Raw genomic sequence first — 14,138 nt, 5'->3', positions numbered from 1 at the left:
GTCGTTTTGGCCATTGCAGTTGCTATTCTTGTCTTCCTGCTGGAGGAGATTTTATGCCCCTGTTTAAAACCCTTAGGTGAAAGTGTGCAGTTGTCTGCTCGCACACCAGCACCGTTCATTTCAATGTGTATATCCCTTTGAGAGGCTTTCCCAGAGCAGCGCTGAGTTGGCTCCAGGTGGGTTTCCTGGAACATTTCCTGGGCCCAAATCCACGCAGTGATGAGGGCTGCTACCCCACCAAGGGAACTGGTCAGCTTCTTGGAAAACTCTTGCTGCTTTACATGGAAGAGAGCTCTACCACATTTCCCCCAAAATATGACCTCACAAAAAAATAAGGCCTAACATGACTTTTCAGGATATTCATAATATAAGCTCTATCCTGAAGATAAGCCTCAGTTAAGATTGTCAGCCAAAGGGATGCAGTTAGTGTATCTGTTGTGAAGCATGATAGATGTACTGAATTCTAAAATAATGTTAATATTTAATTAAATATAAATAAATGCTATTATTGACATTAAACTTAAATGATAATATAAATTATCACTAAGTATTTGAAATACCCAGATGAGTACCCTTGGATGAGAGGCAAATGCCTATTTAAACAGATGGACTCAAGACTTAATGACCAATCGGAGCACAGACACAATGAAGAATAGTGTGCACACTTGATTACGCACGGATGTGGCTGAGTGTAATGTGAATCTTCATAATTCCATGTGTCATGTGTTAAAATGTGTGTACTTAATGCATTTGTGGGAAATAAACATTTTGAAAGAACATCTGAATTTTGCCTGCAATTTTTTGTCGCTTTTATGTGGACCATCATTCTTAACTGTCATCATTTTTGTTGCCACTCCAGTCCTGTAAGTCTTCAATTAACACTTGATTTAATGGAAACTTTGTGAAGCCAGCCTCTAAGAAGTTGCAACTTGGGTGAAGAATTCATGGGATAAAACCACTGACAGCTGTATTGCCCAATGCATTATGAGGAGGCCACATGGACAGCAACTGCTCATTTAAGAAGAGCAATGTTGCTGGACATGAGATTGGGGCAATAGTTCTGCAGGAAATAGAGTCACAGGAAATTCAGACTCTGGCCTCACAAGCACAAGGTCCCGAGTTCGATCTCCAGAACCACCTCCCCCCCAAAAAATTTAGATGCTGGAGAAATTCAGACTTCTGGAGGCCAGAATTCAGGGTTTGGAGAATTATGATGATGTTCCAGAAGATGACATGACTGTGTCGGAAAAATATAGGTTTTGTACATGAATAAATCTAGATTTTTGTAGATGGGGAAAAAAAGGCATCCTCACAATAAGCAAAATTTAATATAAGACCTGTTCTTATTTTGGAGGAAAAATGGTACACCCACATGGGCATCCTCCTCCGCCTCCTCCAACATTGGTGCTCTCCCGAACATCTTCCTCATTCTCAGTATCCTCTTCTTTTCAGCTTCCCCACTGATTTCTCCTCCTGGTGATGCAATACAGAGTATCCACTTCTCTATGTCTTTGTGCCCTTGCTTCTCCCAGTGCCTCTGCAGGCTGTCTCCTGCAGCCTCTGTGGAGGTGGTGCTCTGGAGTGATGACTACAAGTTCCCACCATATCATCACATGCTTATGTGTGTTGCAGATGGGATTAGGCCTGCAAGGGGTCTTCAGTCATGGTGAGGGGACCTCCAGATGTTATCCCAGAATTCCTGTTCCCACCACGCAGCACTACCAGGCTTGTCCAGCAAGCAGATGCCTCTTGGTTCCTTCTCTTTGATGGGGCTGCAGAAAGCTCTGCATAAGGGGTCAAAGCTACAGCAGAAAAGCTCCTGAATTCCCATCAATCTGGGAAGGATCTCTGAGGATCATCTTCACTACACCTGTCCCTACAGCACTCTAACTGCTTTAGTGATTTTGTTGCAGAGCCATTGGGATCATTAATTAAGCTATTGTTCTTTGTTTTCTGAGCACTTTTAAAGGCTGTTCCCACACTGCCTGTTTCTCCTGCTGCTACAGTGAGGAGTTCAGAGCAGCAGCTATGTCTTGTGACTTTAGAGCAACACATAATAGAGATAACTCTTGACTGTCCTAGCAACATTGCTTGAGTTCCACCATTGCACCTAAAGACAACAGGCTGTAGTTTTAGGGCTCTTAACATGGCATATGTGAATTTCTACAGTGCTATATAATTCACTTTGTTGTACTTGTTTTTTATGCTTATATTTTCACTTCAGATCCACTGAGGGTAGAAAGTCTCTCTCTCAAAATCCTCCCATGTTGCACTCTGGGTGGTGGACACAGCAGGATTGTAAATTTGAGCTCAGCCCAGGCAAATTAGTGAGGTCCTGTCTCAAAATTTTAAAAAAATATATTTTTTTAAAGAAAGGACTGGGATGTAGCTCAGTGCCAAGGCTCTGGGTTCAATTTCTAGTACTTCAAAAAGAAAAAAAAGTTTATCATAAAAACTCTTTGAATGCATAATTTCGAAGAACTCTAGCAATTGGGTGAATACCAGTAGCTCAGCTCAAGTCCAAAGACCTAAGGAACAGGAAGGCAGATTGTGTAATAATTCTAAGTCTAAGGCAGAATGTCTGACATCCCCAGACGTGTTGCTGGTACAAGTCCTGGAGCCCAGGGCTGGAGAGCCTGTGGTCTTGATATATAAGGTAGGTAGAGGAGAGCAGTCAGGCTCCAGGCAGAAGAGCGAAAGAAGAGAGAAAACTCACTGCTCCTCTGCCTGTTTTGTTCCATCCACAACCACAGCCAACTGAACGGTGCTTGCCCACAATGAAGGTGTCTTCCATAATCACAGAAACACCTAACAAGAACACTTGATAAGTTCTCTAGGTATCTTTTCACCCAGTCAATCTGACACCTACAATTAACCATCACAGCCATAAACATCAGCAGCTCCCCTACTGGATTTACTTGGTTGTAATTTAAAGATCTCCACTTTGGATTTGTAGTGATTACATAGCTGTAGGCACTTCTGGAAGGAGAGGCTGGTCTTTCTAATCAGATTCTGTACCTGGGGTGGGTTGCTAAGCAGCTAGGTGCTGTTTGTGTGGGAGACCGACTGCAGCCTGGCTCAGGTGTCAGAAAACTTCTCACTGCTAAACTCCAGCAAGCCACCTAGGTGCTTATACTGCTGGGTATGGCTTGTATGTTTTATCTGTTTGTATTTTTTTTTGCTTAGACAGGGTCTCACTAAGTTATACAGGCAGAATGTGAACTTGTAATCCTCCTGCATCAGCCTTCCAGAGTTCTGGGACCAAGAGAACCACCATTCCCAATTTGCATCTCTTACCTTTTAACTAACCAGAACTGATTTCAATCACTTCAAATTAAAGGAAAACAAGCTGTGATAACAGCTGTATTTACCACTAGTAAGATTCTTTTCTTGTTGCTTAAGCTTTAGTATCTTTTTGTTTAGAGATTTGCAATGTTAGTTCCTAGTGGATGCTTTGTAAAATTTGATTTCCTCTAGGAAATTTGGTCTTGGTTGTTTTTGATGCTAGTTTTTCATTTTAACAAAAAAGCAGTTATTCTTTCAACTAAATTGGATTCATTTGGCTACTTCACATACATTACATTTTAATATGCAAATAAACTAAAGTTAACCCCTTCCTGAAAGTGTGAGGCTGGAAGGATTGTGGTCAGGGAAGACATTTACGGAAGGACAAAACTCTCAGATGTGGTGAAATGAGCAACACATTTAGCTCAAGGTCCATCCATATGACAGACTTTCCATCCAAAGGTTTGTAAATCACCAAATTAAACACATAATTGGGCATGAGACACCAAGTTTAGCACTTTTCACAAAAGTACTTTCAGTGCATAAATTTTTTTGACAAGAACTGGTTTAACTCCTGGTAATTTCTCAAAGATGGAAGCGGGAAATTCACATTTACACAGGTAGGAGAGTTCCCGGTCTGCCCTGGTCTCAGGAGACTGATGGGGAGGAGGGCAGGAACACGGCTGTGGGGAGAAGCAGGCCCTGGGCTGTTTCCGCTGTGGCTTTCCTCCTAACTCACTGTGTGTTCCTCAATACTGAGCTTTTGGGGGCTTCAAGTTTTCTACCTTTGAAACAAGAGCCATGTCTATATGATCTCTGTCTGGTCTCAGTGAAAAGTCCGCCAACAAAATGATGAGGAAATGAGTGTCTGTGCTACTTAATTCTTACAAGAGAATAAAAAAAGATTTTTCCACCATGGAATTTTTTTTTTTTTTTTTTTTTTTTTTAGTACCAGGGATTGAACTCGGGTCCTTGCACTTGCAAGGACCATTGGAACTTCTAAGAAATAATTCTATACACTATGTTATTACTTGACAGCATATAGAAACTAGCCTTTGACATTCAGCAAATATTTGTTGAATGAATAAGAAGATTGAGCAAAAACTTCTCAAATGCTTAAAACTCTATAGGCAGATAAGGATTTTAAAGAAACGATGATAAAAATAAATCATAATACTGTATAATTTAACAAGAAAATAGAAATTAATTTCACCAAGTTCAAGAACATGGATGCTGGATAAACTCAGGTTCATTTCTAGATTGATTGAGAATTTCAGCGGATGGAGTGATTGACTGAAATTTCTAAGCAAAAAGAAAATACAATTCATTATCCATAGTAAATTATAAAAGTTGAAACAGAGCGTAAAATATGAAATGTCTTGCATAGTATAATAAAAGCAACCATTTGGTTAAGGTATAGCTGCACCTTCCAGCACAACATTATTTTACCTTTTAGGAGCCATGGAAAAAGAAAGACCTGAGACTTTCTAGTGTGTGCTAGTCACAGTCATACACCTTTACTCCATTTCTTCATAGCCACAGGAGTCATCCAGTTTCATAGGTTTAGTGCATCTATGCAGTGTGGATGGTGTAGAGAATGATATGTCTGGCTATCCCCATTTGGTTTCCTCTTTTGTTATTTCTTATGTCTACAAGTGCTTCTAAGAAACCCCGTGGAACTGTTACCAGTGCCCTCTGCAGATACCCAACCTAGTAATGCCTAAGTCCCTTCTATAAAGAGAGAAGTGTTTGCACAGAACCTACAAAGTACTCATATGTCCTTTAAATAATCTCTGTATGATTAACAACAAACAATTGCTCCACTGCATTGTTAGAAATACTGACAAGAAAATAAGTGTGTACATGTTCAATACAGGAAAAATGTTTTTCATGTATTTTTCATTGTGTTTGGATGAATCCAGGTGTGTGTCCTTTCTTGATGATTTTTTTCCACTCTGTTAGCTTCCATGTGACTTTACCTCCACAGGACCTTATTCTCTGGACTTAGCCCCTTGGAGGGGTGGGTGAAGCTGACCAAGGGGTGGCTGGTGGAACAGGGGAGTTGGGTTCTCCTAATGAGGACTCTGCTGGAAGTTTAGAACTTGCATACCTGGAGACTAAGATAGTCAATGGTGAGAACTACAGAGAGTAGATGAGAGCCAGGGACAGGGAGGCCTGGCAGGTCCTGTAGGGTCAGATGTGAGACAGTTGTCACATCCAAGTGGAAGTGATGGGTGAAGATAACGCTGGAAAGGAGGATCATGGAGCACTTAGGTAGGAGGAGAGGGCAAGAGCAAGAGGAGAGAGAAGTGAGACTAGAGATCAGGGAGAAAGAGACATAGAGGGTGGGAATGAGGAGGGGAGGAAAAGAATAGGAATAGGGTTTTGGCTCTCAGCCTCCAGCTTCGTTCTTCTGAGACTGGCTACTTTGGTTCCTTTACTTTAGTCAATGAGAGATTTTTGCTTTTATTCTGTAATTAATATTCTGTCTCTTGCACTAGCTTGGATGATCCTAAGTTTTTCAGAACAAAAATAATTTTGATTAAAAATATCTTTAATCTACTTGGATTTTAGTTTAGTGCATGGTGAAAGATAAGGGTCTAGTTTTAATCTTTGACAGGTTGAAATCCAGTTTTTCCAGCACCATTTATTAAAGAGGCTATCTTGCCTCCAGTGAGGATGGTTGGCTCCTTTGTCAAATATGAGGTAGCTGAGTACATCTGGAGTTGTTTTTGTATCTTCCAGTCTGTTCCACTGATCCTCAGATCTTTTTCTTTGCCAGTACCATGCTGTTTTTATCACAGTGGCTTTGTAGTATAGTTTCAAATTAGAAATTGTTGTACCTGCTGCCATGTCTCTGTTGCCTAGGATGGTTTTTGCTATTCTAAGTTTTTTCTGGTTCCAAATGAATTTTTGGATTCTTTTTTCTAGTTCTGTGAAATATAGTTTTGGAATTTCAATTAGCATTGCATTGAATCTGTATAGCAGTTTTGGTAGTATGGCCATTTTCATTATGCTGATTCTTCCTACCCAGGAGCCAGGGATATCTTTCCATTTTTTTATATACTCTTCGATCTCTTTTTTCAGAGTTCTGTAGTTTTCAGTGTCGAGGTCTTTTGCTTCTTTCGTTAGATTGATTCCTAGATACTTCATTTTTTGGATGCTATTGTGAAAGGAATTGTTTCCCTAATTTCTCTCTAAGTGAGTCTGTTATTTTTATACAAGAAGGCTATTGATTTTTGAATGTTGACCTTGTATCCAGCTACTCTGCTTAAAAGTGTCAATTAAGTCTAGAAGTCTTTTGGTGGAATTTTTTGGGTCTTCAATGTAGAGTATCATATCGTCAGCAAATAATGACAGTTTAATTTCTTCCTTTCCCATCTTTATTGCTTTAATTTCTTTCTCTTGTCTAAATTGCTGTGGCTAATGTCTCCAGAACTATATTGAAGAGGAGTGGTGATAGTGGGAATCCTTGTCTTGTTTCTGATTTTAACATGAAGGTTTTCAGTTTTTGGCCATTTAATATGATGTTGGTTGTAGGTTTTTCATAGATAGCCTTTATTAAGTTGAGATATAGACCATCTATTACAATTTTTGCAGGTTTTTTTTATCTTGAATGGGTGTTGAATTTTGTCAAAGAAACACTAAACTTGCTGGAAGATAAGTTAGGCAGAACTCTTGAAGACACTGGCATAGGAAAAGACTTTATGAACAAATCCTCAGTAGCACAGAAAGTAGCAGAAAGAATCAACAACTGGGATCTCATCTTATTAAAAAGCTTCTGCACTGCAAAAAAACTATCAACAGAACTAAAAGGCAACCTACAATATGGGAAAAAATTTTTATCAGCTGCTCCTCGACAAAGGAATATTATCTAGAATATATAAAGAACTCAAAACAATCAGCCCACCCAAATGTAAAGACCCCATTCAAAAATAGGCATCTGAAATGAACAGATATTTCCCAGGCAAAGAAGTAAAAGCAGCAAGTAAATATATGAATACACGTTCTGCATCACTGGTGATTCGAGAGATGCAGATGAAAACAACACTGAGATTCCACTCACCCCACAAAGAATGGCTGTTACCAAGAAATCAACCAATAACAAATGTTGGCAGGGTTGCAGGGAGAAAGGAACCCTTCTCCATTGTTGGTGGGAGTGCAGACTGGTGCCACCACTATGGAAATCAATATGGAGATGCCTCAAAGCTAGGACTAGAGGTTCCATTTGACTCAGCTATCCCTCTTCTGGGTATCTTTCCAAAAGAATTAAATAATCATATCACAGTGATATATGTGCACCTATGTTTATAGTGGCACAGTTTGTAATAGCTAAAATTTGGAAACAGCCCATTTGCCCATCAGTTGGAGACCTGATAAAGAAGATATGGTTTTTCTATAAAATGGACTACTCAGATATAATGAATGAGAAATTAGATTCATTCATAGAAAAATGGATACATATTGAGGATACACTCATAAGTGAAATAAATACATCACACATGTGTAAATACCTAATAGTTTCTCTGGTGTGAAAAACTATAATAGTACATGATGAGATAATTGACAATGTGAAATAGGAAGAAAAGGGCTAAAGGTGTAGGGAAAGTGGGAAGTGTAGGGAAAAAGAAAAAAATATGAGAAAATGAAAATAAAGTGTTTGTAAATGGGGAGGGTAGGAGGGGATGAAGGGAGGGTGGTGACAAGGGAAAAATGAGCACCAAAACCTATCATGTACAGGTGCAAGATCTCAATAATAAATGTAACTGTACTGTATATCTAAAATGTACCAATAAACTCAATGAGGAAAATAAAAATGTCAAGTTGTCCTCCCACCCAGCCCATGGATGTAACTATTCTCTGTGGTTAGCACAACATGGATTTTAGAAAATTCGTGTGTTATTGTTCATCCATAAGCCCTAATCCTCTGGAAGGAAAAAGCAACTTATCTGTGGAGCTCTGTTCCTGGATCTCATGTACATAAATACATTCAAGGAATTGGACTTACCCACTTTTAACCTGCCTGTGACTTCCCCTGCCAAGTTTCGTGCATTTACAGTAACATTCTGAGTCGACTGTAGAAGCAGAGATGAATCCTGGAAAGGGGGTTTTAAAAAGTTAGCAAAAGATATATTTATATTTGCATTTAATTTTAGATTTATGTAAAATTTCTCCAACATTAGCACATAATAGGATCCTATAAACTTGGTGGAACCTGAGTTCGATCCCCGGTGCCCCCCGCCCCCAAAATAGTTGTTGTTGCATTATTAGAAAATAACTGCCATGATAATAATAATGAATACTTTAATAACGATTTTAGTGTCTATCCTCTCATTTTACCCTCCACAATATAGAGTAGGTACTGTTATCCCTAATACAGAAGTGAGGAAATTGAGCTCAGAGAGAACACATTACTGCTCACTCCAGGTCATGGCTACGAAGCGACAATTCCATGATGGAACTCCATCTTTAGATGGCAAGTCCCATGCTCTTTTCTACCATTCTGCTGGAATGGGAGGACAGGGATCAGTTTGGAGCTGGGAGAGCCATCCCCATGCCTGGACAAAGTCCTTTCTCGTGGGGTTCACTTCTGGTTGTCTGAGCCAACAGGTACTCAATGCACTTTTTTGGGGAACAGCAACATAACTTGTTCTCCTAGCAACACCTGTGGCTAGTGGTGGCCAGGGAGGTGTAGGTTGAGACATTCTGGGATGGGGCTGTGTCTTGACACATACACACCCCAACATTGACATTTCCTGGCCGTGTGCCTTGGATATAGTCTAGCAGTCTGCTAGAGTGGAAAGTAGGAGGATGACAAAGGCTGAAACAAGGCTGTAGTTGCCCCCTCCAGCTAGTTGTTATGTGAGAATTAAAACTCCTGTTAGTTCATGCTGATGCTGGCTTGGTATTCTGTTGTCTACAATACAAACGCCCATCACTGATACAAGAATCCAAAGACAGCTGCACACCTGTATTAACAATAAAGTGATACACAGGCATTCCTTGGTATCTGAAGGGGAATTGATTCCAGGCTACCCTGAGGGTTTCACAATCTGTGGATGCACAAGTATGTTACATAAAATAGTGTAGTATTTGGATAGAACCCAAGTGCACTCTCCTATACACTTTAAATCATACTACGTTACTTGTAATTCCTACACAATGGATTTACCATGTAAATAGTTGTACTGTATGTTTAGGAATAATGACTAGAAAAGTCTGTACATACACAGTACACATTTTTAAAAACATTTTTGATCTGTAGTTAATTGAATCAATGGATTTGGAGTTCACAGATATGGAGGGCTGTTTTTATTTAGTTGGATGTTAGTCCTCTTTTTTGTAAGTTAACTGGGCATTTCTTTTGGATGAAGCTTTTCTTGTGTGATCTAACATTTCAGTCTTCACTTTTTTTTATATGTTGTAAATGTATTTGTAGTTCTGCTTTCATCAGCCCATTAAAGCCTTTATAATCATTTCTATTTTAAAGCTTCTGTCCTCAGGGATGTACTGATCCCAGTCTGGCATCTGGGTGACTCTTTCCCCACATGTGCAGCTGGGCTCAAGTGTGGGGGTTACTAAGTAATCAGACTTTAGAGATCAGAACACCAACCTCAAATATATTTATAATTACAAAATTCTGGTAGCCTAGCAGTATAGGTTAGTGAATAATGTGGCAAATTTTTCAGATTTATAAGATAATTTATTTTCTACAATTTTATGGAAAATTGCTTCCCAGACTTGCCTTGGAAAAGAAAACTTGGGACTAATGTATCTATTGTGCACACAGAAGTTAACAAGGCATAGTTTTGTTCTGTAACTTCTATTTTTGTAAAAGCTATATTAGTCACACAATTTTGTATAGCTCTATTATCACATAATATTCAAATTATTTCTGTAATTTCATTGAGTATTTTGATTGACATACCCACTAATACCACATTGTGAGACTTTAATATGTGGTTATCTGAAATATTTTTGTAATTTTGCTCTTTGTTTTCTTTTTAAAGAATACCAGAGATGAAAGAGTCTGATAAAATTGAACTGAAAGTTATTATTAATGCCAGAATATTATATTTGCTATGATCTAGTCACCTGATTTCAATCTTAAGGACAGGTTACCACTCTTATTTCTTTCAAAATATGATATGAGAGATCAGCCATCTGATATCTGGTAGAAAAAAGCTAAATTCTAATATTTTTAATGCTTTATTTGTATCTGACTTCCCTGTTTACAAAAATTTGTGTTAATTTTCCATGTACCTGTACAACAGGGCTACTTAACACCCTAAAATGTCTTCATGATTAATGTAAGGCTATTACTGGAAACAGCTCACAGAATTGAGCCTACACATGAATTAGCCTATGATATGACAGGTCATTGGTCTGCTTTATGGCTAATAAGATATTCTAGAAGAAATATAATATAGTCATGCATAAAAGTACCTACAGGCTTTGTACTCTTTGGGATCCCTTCTCAGTGGTCATTTTTTTATATATAAAGTTTATGTCGTATCCTTTTGCAGAACTTGGTGATCCAATGTTTAGTTTAGGAGTGTGTTTCAGCTATTTAATGGTATTTCTTAGTAGTAAGTCTTTTTTTCTTTTCTAATTCTCCTATGGTAGCTGTATAGCATCTGCAGGCAGGAGACACTAAAGTATGGATTCACATTCTGAAATATAGAAGGAAAGTGAAGAGTATACTTTGATTGGTAGGTTCTAATTGGATGAGGTTTCAACTTTCTGGGAAGGAGAAATGCCATTTATAAATAATCTAGAACAATGTTCTTAACATTGTGTAGAAAAATAAAACATATTAAAAATTGTTTGACTTTACTTGGGCTATTCTTTTTTATAAATTCCATGGAGGTAAAGGAAGAAAATGTTAATTTACTTTTAAAGTCTTACAATTATTTAACGAGGATTTTGGATGTACTATGGAGACTTCTAATTAGCATAACTAATACGGAATACACTTGATATTAGCAGAAAGGCCAAGAAGTGATAACTAACACAGAACACACAACTATGAAACTAATTTCTCCAAAACTTCTCAGATAACTTTGAATGCCTTGAAATAAGTCTATTTAAGCTACTTGCACTGATGAATGGAAGGTTAACTTGTTTTTTGGGAAAAGATGTTCATTTCTTAAATGTTTAGTTAATTAAGGTCAGTGATATGAGGGCACCAAATTCAAATCTGAAATACATGAAAATAAAGTCTGTGCAGAATAAAATATAGGAGATGAGTTCCACAACATGATAGCTAAGTTTTTATGCAAAGCATGCCACCCGTGTGTAGGTATATAGGCTCCCTAAAATTCCCCTCCAAAAGTATTGGATTTCTGTGCTTAACCATTATTGTTCATGAAGCACAAATTGTTTAAAACTTAAGTCACTTTCTTACCACTCTGGAGCGTATTTCTTTGGCATACAATGGGAACAAAAATTCAGATTCCCCTTCCAGGCGAAGTCCATCTCTTGCTACACTCATGTGACCCATTCCTGTCTTAAAAATAATGAGACAATGGAGTTTTATTGTCTTCTTTCATTTTTCTTAGTTTTCACCTAAATTATGCATGTATTTCCTTACATTAAAATTTTTTTTGGCATTTCTCCTAAATGCCTCACTTAAAACTTTAGTTGTTTTTTATTTAATATTCCCCTTTTAAAGAATCTTGTAAGTACAAAGAACTATTTGGGAGATAACAAGAGTTAAAGAATCATTTTACAACAAACATTTAAGACTGCACAATCATATTAAAATATGTTACCATTGCTGTTTTTTAAAAATATGAAATAAATATACAGTGAAACAAATTATTGTGAGGTATACAGCTCTGTGAATTTTAACACATACACAGATTTGTGTGATCAAAACTACACTCAGGACACTGAACAGTTGCATCACATCTGTATTAGTTAGCTTCTCTGTCACTGGGACATGATATCTGACACCCACAACTTAAAGGAGGAAAGATTTAATTTGGCTCATAGTTTCAGGTCAATCCAAGGTCACCTGGCCCCAAGGCAGAAACCTCATGGTACAAGGGTGTGAACAAACAACGCTGCTTATTTTCTGGAGGGGTGGGGGACAGTGGGAAAACAGTACCAGAGAAAAACTGGTGAGGGACAGCATATGGAAACCAAGGTCACAACTGCCCCATGGGTGTGCTTCAGTCTTCTTTGAGGCATTTCTGAATCTAGTGCAGTTGACACACTGGGATTAGTGGTCACAGTGCCCTGGAACACCACTATCAAGCATATCGTCTGAGTTTACTGTGTAACACATATTGGAAACTTTAAAAATCACAAACACTCCAGGAGGATGGGGAGCTCTGTTCGAAGGGCCTGTTCCCACGGATTCTGCTATAAGTGATAATCAAACAGAAAGCAAATTTCTACAGGTCACCCATGACCACTAATTATCTACATCATGGCCTTTTTCAGCTTCATTCTCAGCAGCATTTATCATCTGTGAACATCTGTGAACTATGATCCTTCTTTGGTTTTCATGCTACGTGTTCTCCTAGATTTCCTTCAAGCCCCAGAACCACATCCTCAGCTCCCTTACAGATTTGCCCTTCTCTACCCAGCCTCTCACACCTGGTTTCTTCAGGCTCGGACACAAGGCCTTTTCCTGTATTCACTCTACATCTCTGCTTCTTATCATCTGAGCGCAGAAAGCATGGGATCTACTTCAACTACTCACCAACAGATGAGCTGATTAATGCAATGTGGCTGGTACACACAATGGGCTGTTATTCGGACTTAAAACAGAAAAAGAATGCTGACACATGTTATAACATGTATGATCCTTGAGGATACTATTGTTTGACATGAAATAAATCAGCCTTTGCAAGACCACTACTGTCTCATTTGAGGTGTGTAAAGCAGAAGAATGCATAGAGACAGAAAGCAGTCATGGTTGCTACAGGCTGTGGGAGAGGGAAAAAGGAATCGCAGAGATTCAGTTCTACAGATAAGAGTGCTCTAACGATGGATGGTGGTGATAGCTGTATAGTTTTATGAATGTGCCATCGAACTGTACATTTAAAGTTGTCATTAATGTAGTGGAATGGGGAATTGTTCATATGTCCCACTCCCCTCTCCATCCTGTCCTTTCTCCCATTTTTTGGTCGCCTTTCCATTTGCAAAAGATTCTGTTTATTTTTACACATTTATTTTCATACACGAATATGGCATATTTGGTCATATCCATCCCTTCTATTACCCTTCCTCACACCTCCTTCCTGTTCTCCATTATTCCCTTACTCTTATCTAATAATACTTTCCCTTCTATTTTTTGGTTATTTTTCTTTTTCTCTTTTTCAGATTCTACATATTAAGGAAAACATGTGACATTTGTCTTTCTGAATTTGGTTTAATATTATTATTATTATTATTATTATTTTATTTTATTTAGAGAATACTAGTTTCTGTAATCAAACCCACATAGATAAGACCTTACATATTTAATACAGTGCATTACCCCTGTACAGATGGAAGAAAAATTAAGTCTAACATTTCTAGACCAATATGGCTGTTAATTTCTGTATAATGCCAATTTAACACAGTAAACTAGGATAACTTTTTCCAAAGTTGACAATACAGTTAAAATTTCCAAAAAATTCTATTAAAAAAAATATATATATATTTATATAAAAAGACCAATAATAGCAGTATGTTATACATCAATAGCATTTTTGTTCAGATGACTGCAGAACCTGGAAAAGCTGAATTTGGTTTATTTTACTTAATTTCATGATCTCAATTACCATCCATTTTTCTGCAAATGATAAGATATCATTCTCTATGGCCAAATGAAACTTCACTACATATATAAAACACAT

The 14,138-nt window shown here is 38.0% G+C and overlaps 1 protein-coding gene across 2 annotated transcripts in view; it reads right to left on the bottom strand.

Annotated features, from left to right (window-relative positions):
- Sgcg (sarcoglycan gamma) overlaps window positions 1-14,138 on the bottom strand; it is a 128,891-nt gene that overhangs the window by 39,882 nt on the left and 74,871 nt on the right. For both annotated transcript variants that reach the window (XM_010607479.3, XM_010607480.3), the window contains exons 3-4: window positions 11,693-11,794; window positions 8,294-8,381 (exon numbers count right to left, since the gene is read on the bottom strand). In XM_010607479.3, coding sequence (XP_010605781.1) covers window positions 8,294-8,381; window positions 11,693-11,794 — 190 coding nt within the window. The remainder of the gene's footprint in view (window positions 1-8,293; window positions 8,382-11,692; window positions 11,795-14,138) is intronic.

This window comes from Fukomys damarensis, unplaced genomic scaffold (assembly GCF_012274545.1).
Source record: "Fukomys damarensis isolate Sample0158 unplaced genomic scaffold, DMR_v1.0_HiC HiC_scaffold_38, whole genome shotgun sequence".
In the NCBI taxonomy this organism is placed as follows: Eukaryota; Metazoa; Chordata; class Mammalia; order Rodentia; family Bathyergidae; genus Fukomys; species Fukomys damarensis.
Note: the sequence above shows the minus strand (reverse complement) of the source record. Positions and strands in the feature narration are given on the sequence as shown.